The following is an 18,044-nucleotide window of genomic DNA, read 5'->3' as shown; positions in this document are numbered from 1 at the left end:
AATTTTATCCACACTTTTTGTTTCTCTAGCCTACTTTTCACATATCAGCCTGATGCAGACCTGTAATCATTGTTTGGTTTCTTAAATTAAAAATAATGAGTTTTTTTTTTCCTTAAGTATGACATTCTAAACAGAAAATGCAAAGTGATATGGAAAACAACTCAATTGCCAAAAGTCACGATGAAATAAAAGAACAGCAACAGTAATGTTCTATGCTGTGCTTTAGGGTGAAGAACCATCTTTGATGAAAGCAGCTTATCATAGAATAATATATATTTCCAAGTAATTTCTGAAGTTCTTTATAAGGACCATGCATCAAATGAACACTGTAACAGACTCAGAGAGTGTAAGCTGGCACACAAAATGAATTGCAAACTCAGAATTCTCTTTTTAAAATATACACCTTGTTTTGGATATTTCTGTTGACATTTATTGCAGAAAGTACAGGAAATGGAATATCAACCTCTATTATATAAAGGAAAGATAGGTTACTAAATAAAATAGAAATTTTTAATGAAAGGTTTAAAGACGCTAATGGTACAATTCCCAAATTACATGTTTTCTGACTCTTCAGAAACAGGGGTTAGAAAGATTGTGGGAGATGAGTGTTATCCAAACTCATCATTACTTTTTCTTTTTTTCACACACAGAACTATTATAATTGCTGTGCTTTGAACCAAACTCTTACAGCATATTTCATTTAGGTCTCAAAAGAGGATGTTTTCAATTCTTCCAGAGAGGAAAGACTTTCACGAAGGGAGAAGAAGTCACAAAAAAATTTCTTAAATTGGCATATTGTTTATGCTTATCAGAAGTAGTGTTCCAGCTTACTTAATGGAAACAGGGTTTTCAATTGCATGGATTTTACACCTTCCTATCTTCTATGGCGGGCAAAATAAAAAGCTTTGACTCATTCCTTAAAAAAAAAAAAAACAAAACTGAAAGCCACTAACACCCGCGCACTCCAGGGAAGATTCTTTTACTAAAATTAAGGATCATAAAATAAAAACACAGGAAAAAAACCCCAAACCAAACCTCCCCAAAAAAACCTAAACAAAACAAAGAAAGTACAAAAAAAAGAACACTAGTCCAAATCTACCCATTTCTGAAAATCTTATCATCCTCCTCAACTCATTTCTCATTGAAAAAAACAAAACAAAACACCAAACTTCTAAACAAGATCTTTTACTTGGTTATGCACAAACAAACAGCTGAAAATACCTGGTCATGACTCTCTGCATAAGCAATGTATTTTTCTTCATACCGTCTGTTTGTCAATGTATGCACAATATTGCCCATGTTCCAGTCTTCATCTTTCAGCTCCTTAATTATCTACAGAAATGAAAGAAAGATCACTGTAAAATTGCTTTAACTAAAAACATGTAACATTATCTTGGCACAGAAATTTCCAATGGATTGTGAACTGTATTCTCATGCTCCCAAGTGTTGAAGTGATGAGCTTTCTCTGATAATCCAAAGAGTCGTCTTTTTCTTTTCAACTTTTCCACATAAATATAATACCTAGGATACTTTGTTTCTCCTATACCTCCCAAGGAAGCTCAGACAACAGAATTTGTCATTTATTATATGAATCCTCTGATACATGAGATAATGTGATTGATAGGACCTGCAAGAGAGCACTGCACCAAAACCAAGGAAAAAATATGTGGGCACAGACCTACCTGGCTCACAATATCAGGAAATGCCATCCTGGCACATGGGAGCTTCCAAATAAAGCTTTGTCAGTGTGGTGCTACCTCCTGGTTTTTAGCAATTTAAATTGAATCCCATTAATAGGAATTTTCTACTTCATATCACATTATTTCCTTCCTCTGCTAAATCTAGCTCAATCTCAGTGTTAGTTTGTTCTTTTTTTTGTACACCACTTTGTAGACATTCATTGATCACAATGACTTAAATGCACACACAAATATAAAGACATAAAAATAGAAGTCATAAAAAGACAATAGCACCAAGATGGCCAATATCACACTGTAAAAGTTAACATTATAATTGTAACTGCCCATATACTCCTAAACAGTCTTTTTTCCTCCTTGGTTGATTTTCTTTTTTAAGTCCATAAATTCTGGCTCTGAACACATCGAGGTCCCTAGGTAGCATCATGTTACATATATATCACATTATATCTATCTTGAATCTGAACTAGTACAACCACTGCTGTGACGAACAGTTTATCTTTCTTAATTTTTCAGATTCCTTAGAATTAGTTCATGGAACCTCTTGGAGATTCTTCTGTTTTCAAACTGACTTTAGCAAGTTGCCCAGAAAATTGCCTATTTACAGGTATGTGCTTAAAAACTGGAGAGAGAGTTTGACAACAGCTGATAAACTGATTAGCTGAACTTCTCCTTTCCCACCATCTCATCTTTGTTCTTCCCTTCATGAAATGTGGTAACAAACTCTGGCATCACCTCTTTCTCTAACTCCACATCTCTACTCTGGTCACTTATTTGCAGCTTCTTTGGCAAGAAGATTCCTGCCTACATCACACTAAGTTTTTGTACAATGCCAGTAATAACTGATTTGCACTCAACATCCCATCAGTGTCCCATGCTGTCCCATGTCAAGTGCCTGTTTAAGCTGGAAAACCTGACATTTTCTCCAGTTAAAGCATTTGCTGCAGCATAGTTATGCTTTCTATCCAAGTATTGTGAATTAAATGAAGCAGACTATATCAAAGATTGTTAAATTAGACTGCAAATTTTTTTGCACTGGTAAAATTCTATGGTCTGGGTTTTTTTTTTCCTGTGTAACATGAACTTGGCCACTTGCATTTTGCTTACCTAGGAAATTGCTCATCTTGCCTGACCTAAAGTATGTTAAGGAACAAAACAAAAAACAAAGTAACAAAACTCCAAGAAACCCACAAAACATCACAACTAGGTATTTGCTGTTAAACGAAAAAGAGCCCTTACTGCATTCCAGGACCTAAACATCTACATTACAAATTCCAAGTTTTAATGATGGTGTCTCTGTTGAAAAAGCTGACAAGTTTGTCTTCTGAAAAGAGGCTTGAAATTATTTTTCAATTGGCCCTTTACCTCCTAGTTACAAAACTCAAAGATGCTAATTTTTTTGTTGTTATTCTTAGCTCCATACTGTATTTATGGAAGCATTAATGGTCATATAAAACATTTGTTTTCAGATCATCGTGACATCCCAAATGATGTGGGTGCAATATTTCATTTAACTGAAAAATGTTCTCTAAAACATCACTAGAAGCGTTTTCAAATAATTTAGTGTTTATGCCTTTTCTTTTGATTCTCTATATTAAGGAAAAGGTGATATAAATCCTTATTGTAGACAGAATTTATTAATATTTACAGATTTATATTATTCAGTTTTGTAACTCCCCGTACCAATTGCAGGTGTTTGTGTAATTCACCTAGGTTTACTTTGCTTAAACTTTCAGGTCTATGCCAATTTCTATGCCCAGCATCAGGAGGGTTTAGTGCATGTTTTTGGAGTGATTTGTTTGTTTTTATATATTTATATGCATATGGTTAACTTTTTTTATCTACGTGTTCACATTCAATATAGATTACACATTCTACAGCTCTTGCAAGGCACAGGTCTTTTCAAAAAAATTGAGCTTATGTATATTGTATTAAGAAAACAATTATCAGCTGGAGTGTGAATCCCAGCTCCTGAACTTCTTCACCTGAAACCTACATAACATCTGACAGCTCTCATTTCAGCCTCTAATACCTGTGCTCAAGCCTGTCAGAATTTATTTCAATAGCACATTAACATAAGAGAAAGCAAAACTTGTCAGCGGGATTCAGAAGTGTTTATGTGTATGCACTGACAGAGGAGCATCCCCCTTTGAAGAACAGGATGTAATTTTTAAATTCTCACCTGTATCCACTTATCTGGAATGGCCATGGCAAGTCTGTAATCAAAGCCCCCTCCTCCCTCTGCCACAGGCCGACAGAGAGCTGGCATTCCAGAAACATCCTGGAACAGATCAAACACCCACAACATCATTTCCACAGCACTGCAAATATCACTGCATACTTCCCACCAGTAATGCTGATATACAAACACTCCATAAGCAGCTTCGCAGATTGACCTGGTTTAAGGGAGAAAAGAATAAATTTAAATCGGCTATAACTACACTCAGATGTGCTGTTTGAATACAAAAGTTACAGAGAACAGCATTATGACTTTTCTCATCAAACACTCTGCCTCAGAATACTTTAATACAGTAAATATTTAAATGGGAAGAGACCTCAGCAGATGCAGAGTTTGAAATAATTAGCTCTCTTGAGCTCCAAGTAATCAATAGAAAGTACAAAGTGGTCAACAAAAGACAAATTAAACCTTCATTTTGTTTATTGATATTTTGCATAAGGAATTGCATAAAAAAAGGTTTTATTTAAAGTGCACTAAGGAAGAAAAATACAATCTCTACTCTTTTCTCAAAACAAAACCTATTGATCCAGCTAGCCCTGGAAGTGACATGCTCTTACTGCATAATTTTCCAGTTTCATATTGATGGATGCTGACTACTCTTAAATTCGTAATTCCACGTTCTCAAAATATTTATTTCACCATGGTTGTTAGGCAATTTTATCATGCAGCATTCTTTTCTAAAGTTATCTGAACAGAAAATGCAAGTCTCTAACAATTGCAAAATATCCATCAGTACTCAATTTTATTAACTTCTGTGGGGGAATGGCTTCTCACTAACAGCAGTTATGGATTAACAAACACCTCTTGCATCTACACAAGGGAATTTATGGAATTAATACTGACTAGCACCAGGGCTTAATTAGGAAGCTCATTCTGATTTGTTGGATTCAATCCAGTTTTCAATCCAATTTCTGCATTGGAATAGTGAAAAAAGATATTTATGCTTCAAGTTATACACATATACAGGCATACACAGACATAAGGGAGGAGATCAACCAGATCACCAGGAAGCTCATGGATGGCATCCCAGGGGTGGAAGGCAGGGCTGCCATCCAGAGGGACTGGCTAGAGGAATCAATCAGCAGAACTGTCACACAGAACGTCAGAATGTCACCAAGATAATCCCAACCCTGGGATGGGCAACCTCCTGCATCCACAGGGGCTGGGCCAGCCAGGCTGGGGAGCAAGGGCTGGGGCTGGGGGCCAGCAGCACGCTGAGCTTCAGCCAGCAGCCAGGCCTGGCAGCAGGGATGGCATGGCCAGCACATCCCAGGCTGTGCGAGCAGCACAGCCAGGAGATCAAAGGAGGGAATTATCCCCCCTCACTGGATCACACAGAAAACTGTGTCCAAATTGCACATGCTGCAAAAAGCAAAGAGTGAAGTGGAAATTCTTTACAAAGTTTTAGATGTGATAAAAATTTCAAAAACTCTCCTAAATCAGTCAGAAAGGATAGACACAGACTCTTGGTCTCTAGATTATACAGGACATGATGATATGAAACAAAAGCCTTTTTCTGTAATTTATGGTGCCAGTCAGGAGGAGTCCAAGTCTGAGATTTAAGCAAGTCCCATCTACTTAAATCAAAATAATTAAAGCCAGATTTTTGGAAAGTAAAGTTCCAAAGTTAACAGCATTTATATCTATGTCTACAAATTTTAACTGAACACACACACACGAAAAATAAAATAACCATAAATAGTTTGTTGAGTAGATCAAATGTACTTCCACCAGGAAACTTCCTGGCCTGGTACAGCCCTCAGACTGCAACACATTACTGATCTGCCACAGAGGGGTCAATGAAGTGACAACATGTGGTCCAAGGGGGATCAAAAAGGACTTCAGGGCCTTGAGACAGTTGGTAAAGGAAGCTGAGGCAGAAGCCCATTTCTCCTCTCTAACTCTAGCTGAAGGCAATAACATTGAAAGGAATGGATGGACTGAGTTTATTCATACATTGCTCCATGGTTGGGGTTACTGCCAAAATGTTGGGGGTTTTGGCAGTGGAATGGCCAAGTATGCTGGATTCAGACAGGAATCACATTTCTCAGTGATGTCTGTATGGAAACCAATTTCAGTGGACACATGGGAGCTTCGTGAGTTTAGCAAGACACATGTCCCAGGGGCTGCACCTGGCTTGGGGCAACCCCTGTTTATCAATCCAGGCTGGGTGTGAACAGATCCAGAGCAGCCACTAAGAAAGACTTGGGGGTGCTGGTGGGCTGGACATGACTTGTCAGGGTGCTCCTGCAGCCCAGAAATCCAAATCTGTCCTGGGCTGTGCCTAAAGTGGGCAGCAGGAGAGAGAGGGCATTCTTCCCCTCTGCTGAGAGCCCACCTGCAGGGCTGCATCCAGCTCTGGGCTCCCAGCACAGCAAGGACAGGCACCTGCTGGAGCCAGCCCAGAGGAGGGCCATGAAGATGATCGGGGTAGAGCACCTCTGCTATGAGGAAAGGATGAGAGAATTGGGACTGTTCAGCCTGAGAAAAAAAGCCTTTGTGGTGACCTAATTGTGGCCTTCCAGTGGCTCCAGAAAGGAGCCCACAAGAATGACAGATAGGACATTTTGCTAGGATATATATTGATGGGACAAGGGGGAATGGCTTGAAATAGGAAGAGAGTAGGTTTAGATTAAATATTAGGAAGAAAGTCTTTACTGTGAGGGAGGTGAGGCACTGGCACAGGTTGCCCAGAGAAGCTGTGGATGCCCCATTGCTGTTCAAGGCCAGGTTGGATGGGACTCTGAGCAACCTGGGCCAGTGGAAAGTGTCCCTGTTCATGGCAGGGAGTTGGAACTTGATGATCTTTAAGTTCCTTTCCAATCCAAGCCATTCTATTACGCTAATTACAAAGCATTTGTTCAGAACAGGTCTGAAAAGAGCAGCATATGAAAATATGCTATTCATATTTCATATGAAAATAGAAACCACTGTTTCTTTACCTGTTTGTGTCTATAATACTTCAGGAATGACATAATTTTACTTAGCATTTTTTCTTCTCATTATAAAGGTCTTTAATCGCCGCTTTATTTAGAAGACCAAAATGAAAAACAAGCGTATACTCGGTAACACCTAAAAAATTAGCAATTACTAAGACAGTGAATATACAGAATATTAAAAAGCTGTAAAATCATTGATTAATTACATTAATTGGGGAATATATTATCATTAGTTATGGCCAGAGAGAAACATTTTTCTCACATGGCACTGATTCTATAGCCAAGTAGACATTCTTCACTGCCTTTTGTAATTTTCAATTATGTCAATAGTTTCTCATTCTGAAATTCTCCTTTAACCATGAAGCACATTGATCAATTCTATGATTCATGTAGTGACTTCCTGAGGCAGAAAATTATGTATTGAAAAAGAAGCAGCTCTCAACTTAAGCATGAGAAACTGAAGACACATCTTATTAAAAAAAAGGAATTCTTAGGCCAGGTAATACAAGACAACTAAACCCAGAAATTCTTTGGTAGGAATGCTTATAATCTAGGACTACCTAGAAAATTAAGTGAGTTAATTTCAAATAAGCCTACAGCTCAATGAAACCACCCCCAGTTTGCTACTGATTGCTCCCCAGATGCTGTTTTGGTAGCTTGTCATTGAGCTCCTAGCAGTGATTGTCTATGATAGAAGACTTCGCCATAAATAAGAAATTAAGAAAAGCACTATTTTCCTTCCTAAAAATAGAGAACTCTGAAGCATCACAAACCCTTTTATTAGAAATCCATATAGTCCTTAATGGTATCAGATAGATCCCACTTTTTCATTTAAACAAAATGAATTATTTAAACATGATAACAGAAAAGAACACGCCATGTTTAAATGATTGTTCTTCTGGATGAAGACAAAATATCAGTGAAAATTAGAATTTTGAATGCTCTGCTGTCTCATACTCTTAAAAGCTCTATGTGCAAGAAACATTTTTCGGTCAAAAAAATTTATCTCAATCAACTCAAGTAATATAGTCTATTTACCCCTTTAGAAACCTGGAGAAACGTAATAATAAATTTAAATTATCCTATATATTTAACATCTATAAGTTTATTGCATTTAATTTGAAGGGTAATTGTCAGATATACCAATATAATTCAAAATATGCAAAACATCATTAGGGCTGTTAATCTTTAGTACCACAGAGCACCACTGACAAATGGCTATCATGTACAAGCAATAAACTGATGAAAACAATTCTCATTACAAGTTCAAGGTGCTGAAGGAAAAAAAAAAGAAAAAAACTGCCACATTAATTAATAATCTATTAATGCTGAGAAAATCCCCAGAGTGCATATTCAGGTTGTTTTTTCCCACCAGGCAAAGTCTGTCCACTAATTAATATTTTTCAGCTCATGTCACTGCTTGAGTACCCAAGGCGTGACTGGATAATTAACAGGAAATTCACATCCCAAAGCAAACTAATCAATATTAATGTCACTGAGGATGGTAAAATGAGCTTACCTCTGCTATGGTTATGCATTCTGGGTGCAAGGTGTTAATCATGTGATTGGCCAGCATCAGGTAACACAAAGCATCTTCATCCACATGTAGGCCAAAATACTCATTGTAATCTCCACTGAACCCTGTGCCTAATAAGACAAGAAGTTTTAAAAGCCAGAGTCAAGATTTATTTAGAAAACACAGCTATTTCACTCAATATTTCATTTTATAAGCAGAATGTATTAATGATTTTCCATCTATCCTCATAGCAACAAAGCAAGAAAATTAACCAATGTGGATTTTTTTGATCATTCACAGAATATCCTGAGCTGGAAGAGACCCATTAACATCAGAGTCCAACACCTGGCCTTGTACAGGACCATCCCCCAGAATCACACCCTGCATCATGCAGGTGTTTCAGTAATCTTCTGAACCTGTTTAGGAATCTTCTTCACACCTGTGCCAGCTGTGTTGTGCTTCCATCCAGCCACAGGACTCATCCCACCAGTTTTGCTTATGCCAATCATGTCAAAACCCTGGCACTGGGATAAAGCTCTGAGATCCTCTATTTTGTTCCTCATGTTTGTGTTGGTACAGAAACACTTCCAGCACGGTTTGTTACACCTGACACCTTGTGGAGCAGATTGAGGGGTCTTCCTAGTGCTTCCATCCTCAAGTTTTGGTTGTGCCATCCCATTGCTCCTCACTATCAAGCCGGGTTTTGTCCCTTCCCATCTAGTTTCAAGCTCTACCAACAAGCCCCTCTAGCTCTTGTGCTAAACCCCTTTCCCCCCTGAGAAAAGAGAACTTTAGAGCAACAGAGCTGCACCAGGAGGGCTGAGATCAGAGCTGATGAATGGCTCACCGATGCCGTGGTGGTGATACAACATGGACGTAACGCCGTCAAACCGGAACCCATCGAAGCGATAGTCTTCAATCCACATCCTCAAATTAGACAGAAGGAATCTCAGGACTTCCCAGCTGAAATAAATTTATTAAGCTTTAAAAATCTTGAGATCAACTAGAGCTCCTTATACCATGTCCTCCACTTGCATATGTGGTACTTGTACTGTACATTTTACTATTTTAATGACTTCTTCCCTGTTTTTCATTAACCTTTCCCAAAAACATTTGTCTTAAAGCCTTTGACTTTTTACTGAACAAAATTTTAAGACTGGAGATAGGAGGTTACTAAAAACTCTCAACTATCTACATGGACATCTAACAGGATAGTGTCTGAACACATGTAGTATATTTTACTACCTATACTTGCTGGTGTAATTTTTCTTTCCCTCTCTGAAGATGGTTACTCTTTGTGGGAAAAGATGCTATAGAAAAGGAAATAAAATTTTAATGCGCAAGAACTTCTCCCCAAGATTTTATGGATTTATAGAAATTTTTAGGCATAATTGCTGTTCAAAAGCTGTCCTTCCCAATCAATGACAAATCACATGTCACCAGCAGAATGCCAAATCACCTACTATGTTGCAAATTTACACATTTGAAAAGTAAACCACGGGAAAGTTGAGGAGGTACATTTTGAAGTTCAGAATATCAGGAATGTGATATAACACACACACATGCACAAAGCATGGAGATGAAATCGTAATATAAGAGGTTCCAAAATGAACAAGCATGAGGAAACATTAATGAAAAGATTTTGATATTAAGGAATACAACAGTTTCATGAGCAGCTTTCCTAGTATTCATCACATCCTCTCCCTGGGCATTGGTCTCTGTAGCTTCCAAAGATACCCACATCTTGTTTCTACTGTTCACCCTCCATGACACCCTCATGTGCATCTCCTGCAAGCCAAGGCTCTCAAGAGCTCACCCATCTCAATCAGCCAACACAAGATGCAGTGAAACTGGTCTTGCCCACATCTTCAACACTTGCCAATGTTATGATTTCTCTCTAACCAGTTTTCCAAAACAGCAGAGCTACAAACCCCACTTCCACTTCCCAACTTCCTACCAAGTTTCTGTTCAGAGAAAAGGCCAGGAGCAGGCAAGGTCTCTCCAGCCACCCTCTGCTGGGTGAGACAGAACAGGTAATGTTGCACAAACCACACCACAATTTATCTATGCACATGGTAGGCACAGGGTAGTGAAGGGGATCCTTCCTACATTTCATTCAACAGACATCAGAAACAGTAATTTCAGGAAGAAATTATGACACAAGGAATAAGCTACATTTTTGACAAACAAATGTCACCATTTTCCTTCCTCCAAAAAACTTCCTCATATCAAGGATGTTTTAAATCCTGAGTAAGTGGTATTAGAAGAAAAGATGAAAGGCTATGGACACACTATAAAGTCAAATCCTGATCTCACTAAGTAGCTAATTCTAACTTCCATAGAATTTTAATATTTCCCCTTCTTTCTGCAGGCACTGCACAGAAACACACTTGTGCATATAAAGATAGAATTACCACCAAATCAAAACCTCCAAATTTAGGAAATGTGAATCAGCTCACTGTGAATTGCCTCACTTCAACACCTTTCCTGGGCATGCATTACATGACAAGATTTTTTTGGTTATTGTTCCATTGCTACAGTCCCCTGCTTCAAATCATCCAATTCACAAGTTAACACGACACTAGGAAGATCTCAAGAGCTCGTCTGAAGAACCTTTCATATATTTATTAGCTCTCAGGTGAGATGGTTTGCAGTGAATGAACAAGACTGGGATTGCTCTGATATTGAAAGGGATAGAAAAGCATCAAAAGTCCTAAAACTGGCAAACTGGTCACAAAAAAGCAATTTTGTGCAAATGTTTGCTATATCTTTTTCTGACTCAGCATGAAATTCACAGAAAGCTATTTCCTGCAAGCTAAATACTGCGAGAAAAGAGTACAGCATTTCAGCAAATAAAATTAGTATCTCACACAGAATTAGGATAATGCATGCACAAAGAGTGCATTAATTACTACAAGCACTATCCAGACTTAAAAGTTATTTCTTCTCATTACAAGCATCTTGACTTTATAACCCTAAAGTCCTTAAGATAGTGAAGAGGATTTGAACATTTATAAAACACACACAAAAATCTCAAAATGGATAACAAATGTAATTTTTTTCCACCATTGTTGGCATTGAAGATTGATCTTTGGGAAAAGATGGAGAACCAGCAAGAACATAAATTGTAATGACTTTTAGATGAAGAAGTGACAACAATAAAAACAAACAAGATGAATTTGTTGCACCAAAATATTAGTTAGAAAATTTATGAGATCAAAAACCTGAGTAGGAGCAGCAGATGTTTTCCAAGCATCTGATTGCACATGGGAGAGAAGATCATAAATAAATAAATAAACATTTTATCTGTGATTTTAGTCTAAACTTGGACAAAAATAAGCTTTAGGATAATTTTTAAGAAGTATATCAAGCACTAGCAACCATATTGACTACACAGCTCCAAAACATGAACCAGAATAACAGATTTTTTGAGACATGCAAATTACACAAACCATACAGAGATCCATTTTTTCATCCAAGTCAATTTGTTCATGGGAGCAGCAATATTAGACACAGAACTTGACAGAACAAATAACTTGGCAGAAAGCCAGCAGAGGCCAAAACTGAAGAGGAATAATTGAGATACAACCACCACACAAACAGTAATTCAGGAGCATTTCTAAACCAGCTCATTCTTGGATTTTACCGACAGATATGGAAACGAGATAGCATTCATTAAGAATGCAATTTCTTCTGGAAGAAAGTCATACCTTAAGCTATCCTAAAAATCTCACATTTTAGCATGTATCAAAACTAAGGAAGTTCTTTTATTGCATGCATGATCAAAGACAGGCTATAATGTAGGTTTTTTTATGCTGTATCATCATTAAGGAACAGAACGATTTACAGTGTAAGAAATCTAATTCAGAATTCACTCAGACATTCAAAACAAAGAAGGTCTTTGCAGAGAAGTATTGCTGGATTTTTTCCTTCACTCTTGGAGCCCATAGCTCATTTATTAATAGCAGATTTTTTTGTTTGAAAAAGTGGAATGAGCACATCTACCCTAGATGACCTAGTTTCATGAGGTGATGAGACATTTAACAACTTTGCTATACTGGGTCAGCAGAAAACCTGTGAAATTGCTTATAAGACACATTTGTTATTTACTTTTTTCCTCTATACTAAGAAAAAAAGCAAAATAACAATTCACCATAAGCATTTTAAATTCCAGTCCATGATGAACATGAAATATTTAGATGCAAGCAATGCATTTAAACCAGTTAATTTTGTCACTATGGACAAAAATAATATTGGCTGTGCCTAATACAGTTTGAATATGTAATTCTTGAACCATATTAATGTTGACCTTCAGGAATTGCATTTATTACTATGTATTGGAGAACTGCTGACCTTATAAGAATCTAGACTTTTATGATGATATGCCTGTTTCAGTTCTCACTGTTTAATTAACTTAGGACATAGGAGCACTGAATTGCTAAAACATTATTTCTCAAACTATCCCCAAATATTTCAACAGCTGACTGGGCTAAATTCATTCAAAAGATTGCTAAACAAAGAAATTAGCATTCAGTCTAATAAAGTTAATAGTTGTAAATTAATTGGATGCAGGGTTGCATAATTACTTCGGTGCCTTTTTGTGGGCAAAACTCCAATTCTTCATAAATCACAGACAAATATGCAATATTATATGCATAATATATAGAATCATACAATGGTTTAGGTTGGACAAGACCTCCGAGATCACTGAGCACAACTCTTAACAGCTATTTCTCACAGGAAAAGCACTCTGGCTTTACATATATATATACACACACATATGTATATGTGTGTATATATATATGTACATATCTGTATGTACATATATATACACATATGTATATGTGTATATATATGTATGTATATGTTTATATATATGTATAGCAACCATACTAATATATATTATACACAATCCACATTATGTTTTATGTATTTACAATTTTCTATTTAAAAATTCTAATAAGTAGAACACCGGTTATTATGCAGCTTGTTTGGCTTGGTTTATTTTGAGAACGAACTAGAGCAGCAGCTTTGAAGATGCAGAGAGTTCTTCATTTTAGTTAAAATTGGAATTCTGGAGTGCCAAACCAGACAGCAGCCTTTCTGCAACCATTAATCCTAATCCCCAAAGTCCACTGCTATGTAGGGAGAAAGTTGTTTTTTTTTTTTTTCAATATGCTGTAAACAATATAATAGCACTATGCATTTATTAGACTTATATTCAATAATTGCTTTGGCAAAATGAATTCTTAGAAATAGGCACATTTTTTACTCATATAGAAGCAGTAATTCTGAAGGGTTCATGAAATTTTTTAAACTTTTTTCCCCTCAGAATGCTACTCCCTCTGTTGGTACAAAGCAGTGCCATACAGAAAGGTGAAACAACAATTTCCCAATTTTTAATCGCTTAGACATTTGATCGATGCTTTGAAAAGGCACATCATTTTAAAATTGGGCAGGTTAATTCTGAACGAACTCTCTCTCATATTTTGCCAATGAATTAAACATGTTTATGAATATATTCACACGACCTTCCTGAAATGCCATTTGCACAAAAAAATTTCTCCTCAAATGAACTACGGACTATATAAGGGTTTAAAATAACCTGCAAGTAAGCAGCACTGTCCTAGGCTTACATTTTTATGGCTAGTCCTATCCACACTTGGTAAGAGTAAACCAGTATCAAATAAAGCATTCAGTTATCTGCCCTATAAAATGGAAGCAATAATTCAAATACTACTCAGCAAAGGTTATGTCCTGCAAAATGTGAATATACGAACAGCCTTGGAGGCAAAGCAGGTAGGTACTTATTGTAATGAAATTTAATACTCTTGATGCTTTTTGCTCAGTGAGTTTCCTGAGGTAAATAGAAAGGAAAAAAACCCAAGTAAGTACTGAAGACAATTACCTCAGTTTTAAGAGAGCCTGCAGGGCATACACATTTTAAAATAGAGAAAATATCAAAAAATATTACAAAACTCTTTTAAATGCTGATAAAGCCTACATGGATTTCAGCTCCGCTTTCAATACATTAGCATTTGTCCCACTTTTATTCTACCCAAGTAACTTAGACACTAATAAAATAAAAATCTTTGAGATTATTTAAAATTCTGTTCTCCCAAAATAAACCTCTTAGACAATATTAAATTTGTTTGGTCATATAATCAACTCTGAATATTAACAAAGAAAATTTGCTATTCTACAAAATACAACTAAATCACAGCTTTAAAAATGTATTGTCAGAATTTGCATACAATTTAATGCAATTCATTATTTCCATAATTAAACAGTAGTTTACTGTTCAACACTGAGTTTGCTTCCAAAATTAGTCTAAATGTAGTGCACAAATAGCTACAAAACATTACAGGTTAGGGACTTGATTTTAAACAGATTGCTATCCTGAACTTTACCCAGAAAACAGCACCAGTTGAGATGGGGACTGGCAAAGAATCAAGTGTCAAGGGAGATTTAACTGTTTTGTTGTGAGATGCTTTTTCTCCCCTGAAGTAGTATGCTACTATATATGTATAAGAATAGACAAGAATTATCCTCAACTTTATTTATTCCCTATATAGGAAAATGAAATTACACTCAAAATCAATGCATTCCATTAGCAGTGAGAAAAATATTAACTACTTGGACAAAGCTCTACTTTCTCAAAACCATCTTATTAAAAGTCTGAAACAGTGCTTTCTATAAACCTAATTTCATTTCTTTACTTTAAAATACTGGTTCCCTAATTTATGCTCACACAAGTGACCTGAAAGGGACACTTAGAAGGTGCCTGGTTCACACACAAAAATCTTTAAAGCATTCGTATTATGCCTGCACCTTCAAAATGCAAATTCAAACTGGTTTAATTTGAATTCAGGGGCTTTTTTTTTTCTCTAATGCTAATGAACAGGAACAGGTATTTAGGCAGCTACAAAGCAAAATTATTCACAAAAGAGAAGATTTTGAAAAATCCCAACTAAAAGCACTAGAGAAGTGAAGACCAGACCTCTGCCTCTGAGAAAATTCCAGGATTAGTATAAAGAGATCAAACATCTGTTTTTCCTGTAAGTTAGCACTGATGATTGAAAAATCTTTTCTGTGTACAGATGATGGCAAATCTCAGTTGTTGCAGATGTGTGAGGCTCAAGTTCATCTATACCATGATACCTCATACAACACCTTATCAATCTAGCGTTCAGTATCCACACCCTACTACAAATTTTTTTTTTAAGTAATTACCTTGAAATTCTCAAAACAAAACTTTTAATCCTCAAGCAACAAAGCATGGCAGGTGCTTTTTATGTTTATATAGCAAAAACAAGCTCATAAGGAAAGTGAGTTAGTCTCATATAAAGAAAATTGAAAAAGGGGCAAACTTTTGCATTTTACCAACCTAGGATACCACCTCAGAAGATACTACCTAAATATCTTTTTACTTTAGACCCTCATGGTCCAGCACACTGAACCCCTGAAGACTTAGTTGCCTGTCTATTTTATTGACTGAAAGTTTATCCTTCTCTTCATCCCAACTAGGCACTTGGAAGCAATGCCAAATCCAGAGAAGGAACGAAAACTTTAAGATGAGTCAAAGTGTTCATTATCAGTCATCATCCAGTACAGACAACACAGGAAGCTTCTGAGATACTGACTCCATGCCTTGAATGGCAATGTACTGATTTCTAACCCTGGGGAAGCAGGGACTAAGGGAAGTTCACTCTGTAAATTAGCTACTACAAGGCTTAGATTACTTCCTCTCATGCTTCCAGATTTTAACCTCAGCATCAGTAATTGCTGTGGATACAGACCAAAATGTTCCTTTCAGCACCGTGGGGTGAGAATGCTCAGTTACATGACAGACTTTGGCATGGAGGGCAGAAAAGCTTGTACAATTAATTATCACTTCCACAGAAAAACATTTCCAGTGCATTGAAGTGCAGGGAGTAGACCCATCCTAATTGATCAGCATCTAACTCCCCCTTTATTGATTCCATCAGTCACTTTTTATAACAGTGTTAATTAAGCTCATACATATTGCAAAATCCGAGCTCATCATAAGTCACAGATTAAACATTAATCCCTCCTTTTGTTTTCAATACCCGTGGCTTGTTACCGAAACCAAGATTTGTGTTCTCACCCTGATATGAAAGGTTCTCAAAACTTACTTTTAGTTTCCCGAAACAGCCAAAGATAGAATGTTTACCTGTTATGAGAAAACTGCCTGAGAACTCTGCTGTTTACAGAAACGTGCCCGGGAAGCAGGCTTGGGAACTGCTGTTTACAGCTGCCTTTTACTTTTCCATCAGCTGTATATTTTCATGGCCTTTTTTCCTTCAAGCCATGTCTGAGCAAAACTCTCCAACACCAGTGGAAAGCCTGAAGATTGTCTTAGATCATCCCCAGCACAAGGTTCAGGGAATCTGCAAGGGGAAGCAGCCACCTGGCAAAGCTGACCAAGGCATGCAGCAGTCCCCATTCTCTCTGAGGAAGCACAGAATGCAAAGCTGCTTCATTTCCACAAACCAGCACAGGAGATCTCAAGTACAGGGTTCATATTAAATAGGAACCCATCCTTAAGCACAGCACAGTATTTCTCTCTTTGCTGCATTTTTTGAAGCTACATTCTTCAAAAATGTAATTAAAGAAAGATATTGGATCAGACTGGGCTGTGCCAATAGAGTTGTGAACTTGCAAATACACTTTCAGGATGTTTCATAAATAGTTTTCCACCTAAGAGACCTAAAGAATAGTTTTGTATTCAAAGACACCTAGTTTTTAATCTCAATTTCTTACTAGGTACTGTCATTTCAACCATATAATTTGGACTTCATGAAGATAAATATGAGAACAATAAACACATTTATGATAGATTGTGCCTGTAGCTTTGCTTAGTAAAATACATGGCAAAATTATTATTTGCATCATCTCTGGAATAAATACCTATAACCTTATTCTTGTATTGATTCACAGCTATACTCTGTTTTATTCATTATTTTATTTTCCAAGCATTATGCAGCTATTTTAAAACCTCTTGCAACCTGAACACATTTTAACATAACCACTGTCTTTCTTTAACCACCAAATCGGTAAGCTCCACAAAAGACACTGGGAAATACAGTGTGCTAAAATGTATTCAGTTGTATTCCCACTAATTCAGTGAAATTAAATTGTCACAGTGGAAAACTCAGATAGTATCTTGAAAATATTGAGAAAATACTTAGTGTCCCTAGACAGAAATTACAAAAAACATATTTGTCTGCCTAAAGATTACTTAGAAAGTAGTTTACAAACAACACATTCCTCCACATTTGAAAAAGCTTTGAGTACTGTATTGACTTTTAAGTCAACAATGGGATGGCAACTCACACAATAAGGCAATAGAACCCTTTGATAGTTTTAAACCAACTTTTCTTCTTCTACAGTAACAGGTTAGTGCATGAGATCTTGTACAAGATCACAGAATGATCTGTGTCCAGCAGGACATTAGGGATTATCTAATCACACCCCTTTATCCCCAGTAAAGGTAAGAAGTTTATTAGAAAGTTAGAAAAGCATGTATTAGAAACAGGAAAAATAGAGAACTAGCTGTAACTACAAAGTTTGAAAATAGAAAAATGTTATACAAGCATAGAAAGAAAGGATATTAAATAATAGTTCAAGTT

At 36.6% G+C, this 18,044-nt stretch overlaps 1 protein-coding gene across 3 annotated transcripts in view; it reads right to left on the bottom strand.

The window, feature by feature from the left end:
* Positions 1 to 18,044, bottom strand: part of GBE1 (1,4-alpha-glucan branching enzyme 1) — a 136,532-nt gene that overhangs the window by 43,119 nt on the left and 75,369 nt on the right. For all 3 annotated transcript variants that reach the window (XM_074532657.1, XM_074532661.1, XM_074532665.1), the window contains 4 exons: positions 9,239 to 9,354; positions 8,395 to 8,522; positions 3,880 to 3,978; positions 1,222 to 1,332 (listed from right to left, as the gene is read on the bottom strand). In XM_074532657.1, the coding sequence (XP_074388758.1) occupies positions 1,222 to 1,332; positions 3,880 to 3,978; positions 8,395 to 8,522; positions 9,239 to 9,354 (454 nt within the window). The remainder of the gene's footprint in view (positions 1 to 1,221; positions 1,333 to 3,879; positions 3,979 to 8,394; positions 8,523 to 9,238; positions 9,355 to 18,044) is intronic.

The sequence above is a fragment of the Zonotrichia albicollis genome, chromosome 2 (assembly GCF_047830755.1).
Source record: "Zonotrichia albicollis isolate bZonAlb1 chromosome 2, bZonAlb1.hap1, whole genome shotgun sequence".
Classification (NCBI taxonomy): Eukaryota; Metazoa; Chordata; class Aves; order Passeriformes; family Passerellidae; genus Zonotrichia; species Zonotrichia albicollis.
Note: the sequence above shows the minus strand (reverse complement) of the source record. Positions and strands in the feature narration are given on the sequence as shown.